This window comes from Filicampus tigris, chromosome 6, assembly GCF_054856515.1.
Source record: "Filicampus tigris isolate MCC_2025a chromosome 6, RoL_Ftig_1.0, whole genome shotgun sequence".
NCBI lineage: Eukaryota > Metazoa > Chordata > Actinopteri > Syngnathiformes > Syngnathidae > Filicampus > Filicampus tigris.
The window spans coordinates 26,257,308-26,271,789 of NC_141222.1; the positions used below are offsets into that span (position 1 = coordinate 26,257,308).

The 14,482-nt window shown below is 42.1% G+C and overlaps 1 protein-coding gene across 1 annotated transcript in view; it reads right to left on the reverse strand.

Annotated features, from left to right (window-relative positions):
- The window catches only part of LOC147146494 (voltage-dependent T-type calcium channel subunit alpha-1H-like), a 64,563-nt gene that overhangs the window by 36,620 nt on the left and 13,461 nt on the right, over window positions 1–14,482 (reverse strand). The window contains exons 3-9 of the mRNA XM_086033411.1: window positions 11,499–11,592; window positions 10,154–10,287; window positions 9,726–9,823; window positions 7,190–7,349; window positions 4,682–4,994; window positions 3,663–3,755; window positions 1,712–2,264 (exon numbers count right to left, since the gene is read on the reverse strand). Coding sequence (XP_085889537.1) covers window positions 1,712–2,264; window positions 3,663–3,755; window positions 4,682–4,994; window positions 7,190–7,349; window positions 9,726–9,823; window positions 10,154–10,287; window positions 11,499–11,592 — 1,445 coding nt within the window. The remainder of the gene's footprint in view (window positions 1–1,711; window positions 2,265–3,662; window positions 3,756–4,681; window positions 4,995–7,189; window positions 7,350–9,725; window positions 9,824–10,153; window positions 10,288–11,498; window positions 11,593–14,482) is intronic.

The window sequence follows — 14,482 nt, forward strand, 5'->3', positions numbered from 1 at the left end:
GAGTAAAAGAGGGCCTGAAAATGCCTGCCAGTGAATGAGTTAACAATAATAAGTATCGTTTCACATCAAACGTTATTATATGTCTCATTTTTGTGGCTTTTGTTCCAGTATCTATTTTTACGAAAACAAGCAGAGGAGGTTTACCAAAGACTGCAAGCTGTCGTACGCTTGGCTCAATGACGACCAAATGGTCTTTGAATTTCACCAAAACAATTCCAAACAGGACTAACGGTAATAAGCATTATTTTTACATCAAAAAGTAATTCGACTAATCGGAATTGTGTGGCTTATCCAGTTGTGTATGAGCTTTTTGTTCCAGTATCCACTTGTGTAAATGAGCCCAAAAGTCAAATCCGCTTTGCGTCAGATGACTGTGCGCAACAATAATACCTCCAATAGGATTAGGTCCCTCCTCGGATCCTGTAGTGGACTGTTTGCTCCCCACTCCTGAGCTTCAAAATCAATTAGGATGAGTGACAATGTAGTGTCACTACTCATTTGATATCATCTGCTATTGGGACGCGAAATGAATAAGCTCGTCTTTTATTTACTACCATAGTAATGGGGGTTGCAGTAAAACAGCAATCATTTTAATGGTTAGTACTTCATATTACTTTATTACTAGGATACACCAGGACGATTTCAATGGCCTTTTCGAGTGCTGTTAATTAGTGGCCATTGTAGCATAAGCCGCTAAAGTTGCATATTCTCCTCGAAGATGTCATTAAATATACATTAAAAAAAAATAATGAAACCTTGTGTTTTGGCTCTGGGTGCATTGTCAATGCCCACCGTAACACACCAACTCACCAAAATTGAAGCGCGTCTTCTTGGTCGATGCATTTATGTGCACGGTAGAAAAAAATTTTCTTAAAGCAGCACTGGGCAAGAATTCAACCATAATTTTTTTTTTTTACACAACTCTTTTGATGAAACATTGACTTACGAGTAGTTGAATGGGACTTTTGTCAAGCCCCGGGGGGGGGGGGGGTGGTCTGTATAATTTTTACTGGCACTAAGCAACTGTGAGGAGGATGGGAGCAACCCTGGCACACAAAAAAAAAATACAACTGCCCTGAATTGCTTTACGGCATACACATTTCCCCCTTTCGCTATAAGGACGGAAGTCGATTCGAACGTCTACGCGCTTCTACTGGTGTCGTGGCAGAAGCCCCAAAACAAACAAAACAAAAAAAAAAGTATTGTTTAAACAAAATGAGCTCCATGACCTCATCGCTATTTATCTTTCACACAGCCACTGGAAATGTCATTCAGTCCAACATGCAGGCCAGCGACAGCTCAGGATTTCACATGGGAAACGTGGTAGACTTTTGTCAAAACACTACCGCTTTTGTCCACATGGCGGCGCCACACCGTGCTGCTTTAATAAAGAATGACTAAATGGATGTCGCTGCATTTGCGTGTGGTGCCCCACTTGGCCCCAAAGCAAGCAGACTGTAACGGCCAAAAGTGACACCGAAAGCCTTCCGCCATCGTACGGGTCCGCGCGGAAACTGTAACAGCGTTCATGAAACCGAAGTGTTTGGCATCAAAACATAACTTTGCGTTTTCGCAACTGGGGGCGGCGGGGGTCACTGCCCCACCTGGCCTGATCGCAAGAACATTGTAACAGCAAACAGTTCAACCCAAATCCTCCCACTCCCTTTTTCGCCAATCTAACTAACTAAACTAATTGTCAGAGTCATCTCACCGTGTTCCAGCACGAGCTGCGGCAGCCTGTTGACGGTCTCCATGGCGACCACCTTCTTGTGACGCGGACTCTTTGCATCCAAATGAGTGAGGAGTGGCGATATGACGGGGTAATTAAAACCTCCGTTACTCAGGCGACGTTCGGCTACCGGCGGAGGATGTCGCTGGTGATACATCTCATGGAGGTGCGACAGATCAGCCGCGACGTGACCGGAATGCCGGTGCGCCAGCCCGTTCATCTCGGCGACGCCCCGGTCCCGGCGGCGGCGGCGGCGGCGGCGGCTTGTGGCGCAGGCGCAGCGCAGGCCGGCGGCGCCCCGGGCGAGCAGCCGGGTGAGACGGCGGCACGCCTTGCGGCCCAAGTGCGCCAGGTAGCGGATGATCTCCTCGTAGCAGCTGCCCGGCTGGCTGTCGCTGGCCAGCGTGGACGCCGACTGGTGGAGCTGGCGGGCGCGCTGCTCCGATTTCATCAGGGCGTGCTCGCGCTGCTTGGTTTCCGAGAACTGGGTGGCGATGACCACCAGGCACAGGTTGATCATGAAAAAGGAGCCCACCTGGCGAGGGACGAAATCGCTGTGAGGCAATTGTTGTTTTGTGCTTTTTTTTTTCGAAAAAAAGGTCCCAAGCAGGGCCTGACCGATTAATCGGCCGGCCAGAGTGTTGCCGAGTCAACGCTGATACATTCTTACTCGTGAATCGGTAAATGCTCTTCAGCGGGTTAAAGGAGCTGCATAGCAGGCCGACCATCATTCTGTTTGAATTACATCCTTCACCGTCCTCTTATTTGCCCATTAAAATGCAATGCCTGTCAGGATATCAAGTTTATGTCGAATAAGGTTTATATTCATGCTTAGTAAGCTTTTTTTTTTTTTAATTAAAATTTACTCATCAGAATTTTGAACCTAAAAAAGGGTGTTTGTAAATCCGCTGGAAAAGTGGACTGCTCACTGGCGCACCCTCCCACTACTTTTCAATTCGGCCTTCTATTCTGACAGTCGGCCGCAAGCACCTATTTCAAGCGCCACTGATCACCGACTCATCGGCAAATTGTTGGTTGCCCAGCTTGTCTGCCCATCCACCTGGGAATTCCCTCAGTCTTCAACCCCCGGCCGTAATTTCTGCCTTAGCACGTTTGCCTGTCCCCGTGGCCGTTGAGTGTTTTGCTACTTTTCGCCAGTTACGCCGCATTACAGTACAGTACCTGGCTCCAAACCTCTTCGCAGTCTTCACAGACTGTCTGGACTTTGCAGTTAACTCATTCACTGCCAGACATTTACAGACCCTCTTTTACCCTAACGTTTGAAATTTTTTCAAAATAAATTCTTGGGATTGAACGGCTGGACTGTGAAAAAACGAAAAAATACGTCAGTGGCATTGAATGAGTTTACTGCTCCTAAACTGGCCTAGGAAGTTAACCGCGCTGCTACTCACCCGTTTGTAAAAACGTGTCCTACGTTTTTTGGGCTCTTCACACGCTTGTGTCAAGTGCATGTTGGCAATGGGTGGATCTGGATCGGGAATTTGTATTTTTATCCTGCTAACCAACTGCTGGATGAATAAAACACTAGGTGGAGAAATTTGGTATCCAGTAGTTGGCGGTTGCGTTGGGTCACTGCACCACTTGAGCAGTGATGCAAGCAGACTAATGAACAAAAGTGGGAAAAAAAAAAAAAAAAAAAAGATCCTCAATATATCTTTTTTTTTTTTTTCTTGTTGCTTGGCATCGGATCTGCTCGGAACAGCGCAAGGCCTCGCACAGGACATCAAAGCACGTACTGCACTACTAAGCCTCCTTTGTCTGATATGACATGAAGCGGCGGCAATAAGCTTACGCCGCATAAAGTAGAGCCTGCGACACGTTAAGCTTGTCAGATACTTCATGTCTTAACTCTCCGGCAGTTAGAGTGTGTGAGTGACTGCGTGTTTGCGCGTGTGCGTGTGTGTGTTCTTACTATAATGAGGAAGATGAAGTAGATGAAGTTGTAGAAAGAGTGGGCATCCATTACGTAATACATGATGTCCACCCAGCCTTCCAGAGTAATTACCTGGCAGAGCACACGCGCGCACACACAAATGTCAGAAGTGTCCCAGCTCCATTTTTTTTTTTTTTTTTTTGCAACCGACGCAAAATCGATTCACCGTGTTTCTGGAGGCCAAATACGTCTATTTTATGCCTCGTAATGAAATATTATGAAAGGAAATTGTATTGAAATTTGACTACTGCACTGCCGTGATAATGCTTCGATATTTGGCCGGTTACAAAATTATAAAATGAAAAAAAGAAATAAATGAATGCTTCCAAGTCACCCATGCAATTCAATATTTTAAATAATTTCAAGCTGTGCACTTGCGAGGGATATTGAAGAAAGAAAGAAACAACTAACAACACAAACAAAATTGACTAACAATTGCCTTAAAAATGGACACACATCAAACAGATGAAGAAATAAATTCATTAGTACTTCCGAAGAAGCATTTTATGCTAATTTAAGAAAAATAAATACATTAGAAACAGACTGGTTATTAATTTTTCGCAGTTACTTTATGATTTATAATACTTAAAACAATAACATTTTGCTATGTTATACGATTAGATTATCCACATTAAAGGGAAAATCAACCCAAACATCTGCGGGGGCGGCCATTTTTCTCACTTCTGTTGACTGGAAATGACATCACAACTTCTCAGGGCTCAGGTAACGAACCAATCATGACTCAGCTTCAGAAAACAGGTGAGCCGTGATTGGTTGTAACCTAAGCCCTGAGTAGTTGTGATGTCCTTTTCAAAATGGCCGCCCCCAGAGCTGGCTAAAAAAACAGTGGATTAACTCTGATTCCACAAACGCAATATTTATCAGAATGCCCTGTTTCAACACATGTTCTTGAAAATGTTATGTTTGTGTTGACTTCCTCTTCAATGTCAACCGATACGTTATTATTTACAACGTACATGAACGTATCCGATCATCACCTGAAAAATGGCGATCCACGCGTATCCAATGTTATCAAAGTTGATGGCTCCCTTGTGCGGGTTCAACTCGCCGGCGCGACACTCGTTGTAGTACTGGTACCAGTTGACGCATGACGCCCCGCCCCCTCCTAGCGCCGCCCTTTCGGGACGGGCATCCTCGGCCGCCAGGAAGCAGGACGTCCCGGCCACGCGACGGCGGGGCACGTCGGCGCAGCGCAGCATGCCGTTGTCTCGCTCTGCCGAGCAGATGAACGGATGGTCCTCTGTGCCGCCCGGACGGTAGTAAACACTGAGGAAGGAGATGTTGTACCTCCTGGAACACAGGATGACCGTAAAAACCACCACAAATATTTTGTGTGGAAACATGATCGCAAACTAACAAAGTGAAATGTAATGTAAATGAAATGCTAAAACGTTTTTTTTTTTTTTTGGTGAGTAATTTAAGAACAAGCAAATAAAATATACAGCAAAAATCTACTAGTCAACAAATTGAAGTAACAGATCTAGTAGGGCAATGCCCCACTTGGGCCAAATGCTAGCAGACCGTAACGCTGAAAAGTGAAAATCCGTTTAAAGTTGCACTTGTATGTTTACTGTGAAAATCCTAAAAAAAAAAAATAAAAAAAAAAAGTTTTGTGTGCAGAACTAGCATTGACGAACGAATGAAAGAACGGATCTGGTGGGGCAGTGTCCCGCTTGGCGAAAAATATAAGTGGACTGCAGTGGTGAACAGTTATTTTATTGAGAAAATCATTTAGAAACTGATTTTTTGTGAGATAATTAGCTAAGAAACTAAGCCAAAAAATTGCAGCAGTAGTTGACTTACGAGTGACCAGGTTTCCGAGATTTTTTCGAGATACAAGGGGCAATTTCTAGCCTGGAGTTGAGAGTAAAAAATTGAGTTGGGAGCTTTGGATGGTGGCAACAAACTTCACAACACAGAAATGAGTGGGTGATCCTGATAATGAGCAAACAAAATCAAATAATGGAACCGGTGGGGCACTGCCCCACTTGGCCCCTAAATGGCCATAAATGGCAAAAAAAATTCCTCTATCACTTCAAAAATTTTATTCTGAAATGTTGATATCTACCTGAGAAAATGAAGTAACTCAATAAATAAAAAAAGTTGGGTGAACTAATAAATTGATGTATAGACAAAAAAAAAATACAGTGGCAACTTTATCAGAATAAAAATGTCATTAATTAATGTTGGTCATTAATGTCTTTTTTCATTCTGGTAAAATTTGACCTTTTTTTCTTATACATAGACCATAGAAACTAAATGGTCATAAATCATGATTTTAATCTTGTAAAAATTAACCATTTTCAAGCAGCTAATGCAGCCAAAATACCATAAACGGCTCTAAATGGCCGTCACGGTACATTCCCGTCCAACGAAAAGGCCTAATTTTTGTTTTCACACAGCATTAAAAATATTGGCTCTCTTTAGCTTGCGCGAGCGTATTCAAACAAAGGAGATGCTGAGTGGATATTCTTCAAAAACGAAGATTTATGAAATTGCACGCTCTCGCCGTGCTATCCCGAGATGGATGCTCACAGTCAGCAGTATTCCCCCATGCGGGCTGGATTCAAAATAGACAATTTAAGCGAAACAACAATGGTAACTGCACAGCGAGACACACTCTACATCAACAACACTTGTTAGCGGGATTAATGGCGCAGTCGTGTAACGGGGAGAAAGCGCAACATCAAATAAATGAGCGCTTCCGCCCCGAAAGATAACTTGATGCTCTTTGAGTTTCTGGACAAAAGGGAGACGAATATGTCGAAAAGTTGGGTAATCAATCATTAATGATGGCGAGGCGTTGAAAAGTCAATCGGGTGCAGTGAGAATAAGCTCAGTCGTCAGTAAATGACGTTAACTCTCTTGACGTTAACTCTCTTGACAATCGCAATATTACAACAATAAAGCCATAATGTGAAATGTTTGTTTTGTTTTTTTTTTAAAAGAAAAAAGTCATTGTATTGTGAGAAAAAAAAAAAAATTCCCCCCCCCAAAAAAGGACCTAAAATAAAGGTATAATGTTATGAAATTTGTTTACGAAATTATTTAAAAATATACACGCAAGATTGAGGCAAAAAAATTCACCGCAGATTAAAACGTTGCCCTGAAAGTATAATTGTTTTTTTTTTTTTTTTTTATTATATTTCAACAAAATACAATAAATGTAATTTAAAAAGTAAATTCAAGTAAACATTATAACTTATTTTTCATCAACCTGTCTTGCCCGAAATTCATTCAAGACAATTTAAAAAAAAATAAATAAAAATAAATAAATAAAAAAATAAAATTTAAAACCCAATCACAAAACCAATCACAAACCAACCAATACTTTTGATTGGTGATTAGCGCACCGTTTCATCAGGGTTGCGCGCCCGAGGGGAACATTTCAACACTTTATTGATTACGACAACGACAACAAGAGAATGAACCGGAGCGAAATAACGGGCTGGTGTTGATTGGTCGTGATTGCCGCGGCAACTCACGTCTTGACGTCTTCCCCCATGAAGCAGCGGTTCCTCAGGAGCCCCGCCCAAAGCTGCACGCCCACAATGCCGAAGATGAAGAAGACAAAGAAGCACAGCGCCAACACGTTGCCCAGCATGGGAAGCGTGTCCAGCAGGAGTGTTACCAGGATGCGCATGCCTGACAACACATAAAAAAAAAAAAAAAATAAGCACATTTTTTTTCGTTGTCGTAAAACAGCGCAACGCAGATTCCTCCTCTCATTCTACGCTGAACTATCTGTGACGTCGAATGCGTGCGTGCCTTTAAAAGGCGGGGCCTGGCCTGTTGAGCGACGTGGAAATGAGCGAATGAGGACGCAGGCCTGACTGGCTGTTAGCTTGCGAAAACGTTAGCTCAGAATGTGCTCGTGTTGACTGTGTTTTGTTCCCACTTTTTCAACAAAGCGATTGAAAGAGCACCAGCGGCTGTTTCCATCCTCTTTCTATTCAAAACACCCGTTTTGGATTACAGTTCTTTCTAACAAGCGGCGGTAAACTACATCAAATAAGCTATCGATGTTTACTTTATCATCGACGCGCAGTTACGCAAACTTGAGCTAATTGTACTTTGCAGTAGGCACTTTAGCTTCTTTCATTAAGTGTGAAACGATGGCAAACTCGCATTCTTTTATGTAGCGTGTCTAGCACATTTCACATTATAAGTTAGCATTATAAGTTAGCATCAAGCTAGTTGACTTTCATTGGACGAACTGATATAGCTTGGTCGAACATTTTGGTGTTTGAATATATGTTTACTTGTATTTTTGTGTCAGTTTATGACAAACAAACAGCTCGGCGCGAGTACGCTTTGCCTCCGATTTGCAGAGGTGTGTCAGCGTATCACGATACACATCACGAATGCGTATCGCCATGGTATTATTGCATGGAATATATCATACCTCAGCAATTCCAAAATTGAATTGATACTGTACCTTGAGAGATAACGTTATGATATGATTTATTGCCATATAGATATTATATTTGCTTCTGCCTCTAGTTCCCTGCCCCGATTCAGTCACAATTGTTCCATTGTTTTATATTATCGTCAACAAAATATCATATCATAAATTGATCCGCAATACTGAGATATGGAATCCATCGCGAGACGAGACAACAACAAAAATTCCCATTCCAAAATTCCATCTTGGAATGTTTGGGAATATTCCCCTAATAATGATAATAATTTAAAATCATTATAAACATTGTCTTTGCTGTGGCTAATTTGCTGTTTTCCTGCCGTCCTCAGGTTGTTTCCCCTGCTAACAAATATATAGTGACGGATTTTTAGTCTTTACAAGGGGGACGCTACTAATTGCAACATGGACCATAAATAATACATTTCTCTTTTAATAAATGATTAAGAGGCTCTTGTGTAGCTTGAAAATGTGTTGCTATGGAGTATTTGGGAAGGCCGTTTGTTCTTTGTTAGGCTATTTTGACAGCTTTCTCATACTCAGAATCACACCAGTCTCACATTTTCATGAAAATTAAGCCAAATTCCCTTAAATTTGGTTGGCATTTCAATCTTGAGTACACCCACAAAAAAAGTCTCAAAAACCCACGCCCGAAAAGCTACACAAAGTCTGCCATTTTGAAGTAGACATTATGGCTCAGTAGCGCCCACCAAAATAAACATTGAAAATTTGTCCCTCGAAGCCAGTTCACTTAGCGAGGTGAAATTCTGTGGGCTTGTCTATCGAGAGAGCATGTATAAAAAGATTACAGGCGGCCATGCCCGAAAACATACAGGAAGTTAGCCATTTGGGTTGAAGTATCCATTTTGGCTCAATAGTGCCCTCCAAAGCTTTCAAAAGAACCCCCCAAAATAGAAATTTAATAAACAAGTCTATCATGAGTGTGTCCACAAAAATCAGAAGCCTGGCTCAAAAAGAAACAGCAAGTGCAGTTTGGGTAAAAACAGCCATTTTAGGTCAATAACACACAAATAAATTTGGTAGGCATGTCTATAATAACATTGTGTATAAAAAAAAAGTCTCAAAAAGTCATGCCTGAAAAGACACAGGGAGTCTGCCATTTTTGTTTGAAGCAGACATTTTGGCTCACTACGACCCTCCAGAATAACGAAAAAAAAACAAATATAAATTCAGCCCGCAAAAAGCCAGTTTCACGAAGCAACGTGAAAGTTGGAAGGCATGTCTATCATCAGGAGACCCACAAAAATGTTATAAAAAGTCATCTGCCATTTCGTTTTGAAGCAGCAATCTTAAGGCCAGTTCGACCAAGTCTAGGGGTCCTTCAAAAAAAAAAAAAATAAATAAATAAATAAAAAAGTCATCCTGGAGATTTCGTCCAATTGCACCAAAATATGAAAAACGTATACTAGACAGATGGGCGAATTTGCATCGTTGCGTGCGGGCAGAGCCTGGCGCTGAAGTGCTGCGATGCAAATATTTGACATGGGATGCAAACTGCTTAAAAAAAAAAAAAAAAAAAAACTAAAAAAAATCATGAAATAAATAAAAAGCTCCTTATAAACAAAAACTCCAGAACTCACTGGGAACCCTGTTGATGGCCCTCAGCGGGCGCAGGACCCGCACGGTGCGAATTGCCGACAGGCTAACATTGTGTCCGTCCAGCGAGTACTCCAACATCCTGCGGGGAAGAGGAAGAGAGCGCTGACCCGTTTAGCCCGGCGGGAATCGAACAGAAGGCGCCGTCCCGCCTCTGGAATACGACGGCGGCTTTTAACAGAAAATCGCCAAGGCCTCCCATGAGGACTCTGTGATTCCCATTGCCATTCTGCGAAGCTGTCAGACGCCAACAGACACACATACACGCTTGACATTTCACTGGCATTAAACAAGTGTCTACGCTTTGCACGCGCGCGCGCACACACACACACGCACACACACACTTTTGGCTCATATTTAATGTCAGCCGTGCACGTGTCCGCACGCGCGTACACAAGTGTCAAAAACTCACCCCACGATGACAATGAAGAAGTCCAGTCGGTTCCATGTGTCGCCTAGGTAACCGTTGTGACCGATGATCCCCAGAGCCACCATCTTGACCAGCATCTCCCCGGCAAAAAATACAAAGATGCCGTCGTCCAGTGCCTGCACGCACGCACGCAGAGTATTCGTGAAAACTGACTAAGAGGAGGAAGCTGAAACTTTCATTGACCGCCGATCGTAAAGTCTCACAGCAAAACAGAGTTTTGGCGAGTGTTTGGTCAGCCATCAAATTTTGCTGCCTTTCTATGTATACATACTTTGAAGAAAATGTAATGTCTTCACCCTTTCTGTCCAGGCAAAATTTTGTAAGACAAGTTTGGTTCTGAAGGACTGTTGGGAACTCACAAAATGAACATAGAATGGATATTTCAAACCAAAATGCTTTTTGGCCATGTTTCCATGAGACTTTTTGTGGGTCTACTCATGATAGACATACCGACCAAATTTTTGTATTGCGAAGTGGAACTGGCTTCTAGGGATGAATTCTTGAAAAAAGAAAAAAATTAGCCAGGCACAAAAAGTACAAAAGGGCCTCTCGTTTTGTGTCTTTTTGGGCATGGCTTCTTGTGACTTTTTCGTGGGTCTACTCCTGATGGACGTACTTTCCAAATTTCATGTTTCACTTTCCAAATATTATGGAGTGCGCTGCGGAGCCAATATGGTCACTTTAAATCAAATCTTTGTTTTATCTTTTCGATCATGATTTTTTTTTTTTGTGGGTCAACTCGTGGTAGACAACCAACCAAGTCAACCAAATTTCATGTTGCCAAAAAAAAAAAAAGTATCTTAGGGGCCAGACATTTTTGTGACCTTGTGCAGTTCATATCTGAATTCTATGTTTCTGTTTAGATTCCTCAAAATTCAGCGGCAACACACCATGACAAAAAGTACAATTCTTAACTATTTAGCAGCACCCAGTACATTTGATTTAAGATTAGTAGTGACTGCACAAAATCTTTAGGGCAGGTTGGCATTTCAAATAACCCCTGGAAACAATCCAAATGAGCCTTAAATGGTTCGAATAAGTTCCGTTTTGAAGGACTGCTGGAAACTTACAAAATGGCTTCCTGGGCACGGCTTCTCGAGACTTTTTTTTGTAGGTCTACTCATGATAGACGAGTCGACCAAATGTTATGTCGCTGAGTACAAATGGCTTCAGGGAGTGAATTCTGGCGAAAATTCTCCGTGGCGTTATCGAGTTAAAGTGGTTGCTTCAAAACAAAACGTCGGACTTGCTGAGACTTTTTGGTGGGCCTCCTCATGATAAACTTGCCTACCAAATCTATTTGCATGCGTGTGCGTGTGTGTGTTACCTGCAACAGGAAGTGCGTGTCATCGCAGGGCTGGAACATTCCCAGAGTCACGCAGTTGAGCAGGATGGCCAAGATGCTGACGCGCTCAAACCAGGTGGCGAAAGGTCAAGGGTCACAATTGCAATATCGATCACGACAAAGAAGCCAATCGATAACAGTATTGGCCAGGACAATTAGGACAAAGAGACAGACTAATGGTCACAAAAATAAGGAAAAGCAATAAGTTATTGATTATCCGAAGAAAGAGCAGGCGACGGTGATGAGAAACATGCAACAGGGAATTCATCTTAACTGTGATGATAGGAAAGGTTACAGATGCTAAACAACAAGAGCAATACAATTAGCGAAAAGTCAATTGCATCATCCATTTTTTTCCAAAGCGTATCGATTGATATACCGCATGTTGATGAAAACAAAATGGCTCATGACTAGCATGGAAATGACCAGAGATGCCAAGCTATTTTTTTTTTTTTTTTTTTTTAATTGTGGTATTCCGCTGTGAAGTTTAGTCCACAATACCCTTACCATAAAAATATTTTGAATTGAAAAATATCTTTGATTGTGCATAAAAAAAACCAATTTAATTGATTGAAAACTATATGAATCAACTGCATTTAAATATCATTTTGATCTGAGCCTATGTCAAACCAAGACGAAATGAAATTAAAACGACACACAACAAATGTTTTAATTGACTGCGATTGGCTGGCGACCAATTCAGCGGTGGACCCCGCCTACTGCCCCCAAGGCAGCTGGGATTGGCACCAGCAACCCCACGACCCTCGTGAAGATAAGCGGTCTGCACAACGGATGGATGGAAGTATTGAATTGAATTAAAATGGCAGTACATTTCTTCAATTTATTCCATTAGCTTACGGCATAACAGCTAACTGCCTCTTCGCCGTGTTTTCTTTGAACTCTGGCATCCGCTAATTGACCCAAGTCAGCCGCCCTCAGAGCCTGACTGGGTTTGTATTCAATTAGCATGTCCTCCATGGATTCAGGACTCAAACCATTCAGTGATTTACAGTAGCAAAGTTTCAAAATCTATTTTTCGTCGTTTTATCATTTAGCCCCATAATGACCTCAAATTAAAAATGAAATTAAAATTGGATTTAAAAAAAAATGTTGCATTACTAATATATATTATTAAAATGAAATCGATTAAATGCAAAGTACATGAATTTACTATACAGTATTTAAAAGATTATCAGCACCCTCATTCGTCCCCGTCATCAAAATTAAACCAAATGAAAATGACATTAATTTGCTGTAGGAAAAAAAAAAAAAAAAAAAACGTTTTAATGGAGGAGCATATTCATTGCAAGTTATGCCTGCCTAAACCTGAATGCAGCCATTCAAATTCATGCAAATGTCGACGAAAAATTGGCCACGTTAACAAAGGTGGGAGGAAAAGTCGAGATGAAAGTTGAATTGAAAGCCGTCCTCGGTCAACCGAGTCTTTTTTTTGCTTAAGCTGGCAAATCAAATTCCTTGGTGGAGGTAACGCGGGCTGCTGAATTTGGCATCAAAGCGTTCAATGCATGCAGACGTTCCGACTCTCCTGTTTCGGCTAAGCCGCGGCGGGCCGCGGATCATTTTTTTTCCACGGCTCGGAGCAAATGATTCTTCACATTATTATGCACGCTCCTCAAAGCGTCCCGTGACCCGTTCTGACCTGCTTCCCGAGCATCTGCATTCATTAAGCTTCCCAATCTATATCCAAGCCAATGAAGCACCCCCCCCCCCACCACCCCCCTCAAACATCCCTCCCCCCCCCCACTCCCACCAATCCTGGAGGACGTTACGGTCAAAGGGTAAGCCGCGCGTCCATCAAGGCGGGGACATCGAAATGAACTTGTTCGGAATGGAAGCTTTTAAAAAGTCCATTTGACTTGCCTGGTAACGCAGAGACTTAAAAAACTTAAAAGTATGCAACTTGTGACGAGAGATTTTGACACGGTTGATTTTAGTGAATGCGAAACCTTGACGACATCAAAGATTCAGGTGTCCTTGGAGTATAGAGAGAGAGAGAGAGAGAGAGAGAGAGAGAGAGAGAGAGAGAGAGATATACATATATATATATATATATATATATATATATATATATATATATATATATACATACAGTATATATCTATAATACGTATGAAGATAAATATAAATACATTCGCATATTCACAGATTTTTTTAAATATATGAAAAAAAATATATAAACAAATACGTTTTGAATATATTTGGGGGGACTATCCATTCCTCCCATTTTTAGTGTTCATCAGCATTTTTTAAAGAATTTTTAAGGTGGGATACCTCCCCCCCCCCCCCCGCCAGTGTTTATCAGCATTTTTTAAAAGAATTCATTGCATTTAAATAGCCTTCAATTTCATGCGGACTTTCGCTATCTGCGGGCCGCGAATCGCGGCGGTCGACTACCCGTATAAGAATATAATTGCCCTACTCATGACAGACACGCGTAGCTGCCTGCTTTACAGGCCCTGCTACTCGTGACGAGACATTTTGACACCTTTTTTTTTTTAATATTCATGCCTACCAAAGCAGCCGGCAATCAAACACTTGCGGGGCGTTTGATGGGGGCGAGCAAGTGAGGGGCATTTGAAGTAAGTCTGTCATACCCACAGACACACTTCCACTCCGAAGTGTGATAAATAGAAGAAGGGAAAAAAAAAAAAAAAAAAAAAAAAACAACTGAGGGTAACAAATAAAAGAGTCAAAATCGCGTCGAAATGAAGACAGGAATGTGCAAGGACGCATGCATAACGGACTGGATTGTCCACAGACTCCCCACATACACGCGCGCACGCACGCACGCACGCACGCGTGGTCGCTTTTGTGGACACTTTGCTCTCAAGAGGGCGGAAAAAATTAATGAGAGCACAATCCTTTATCACCCTTGAGACACAGCGAGCGAGCGAGATAGAGAGACAAAGTGAAAAAGAGAGAGAGAGAGAGAGGGACAGTGGGAG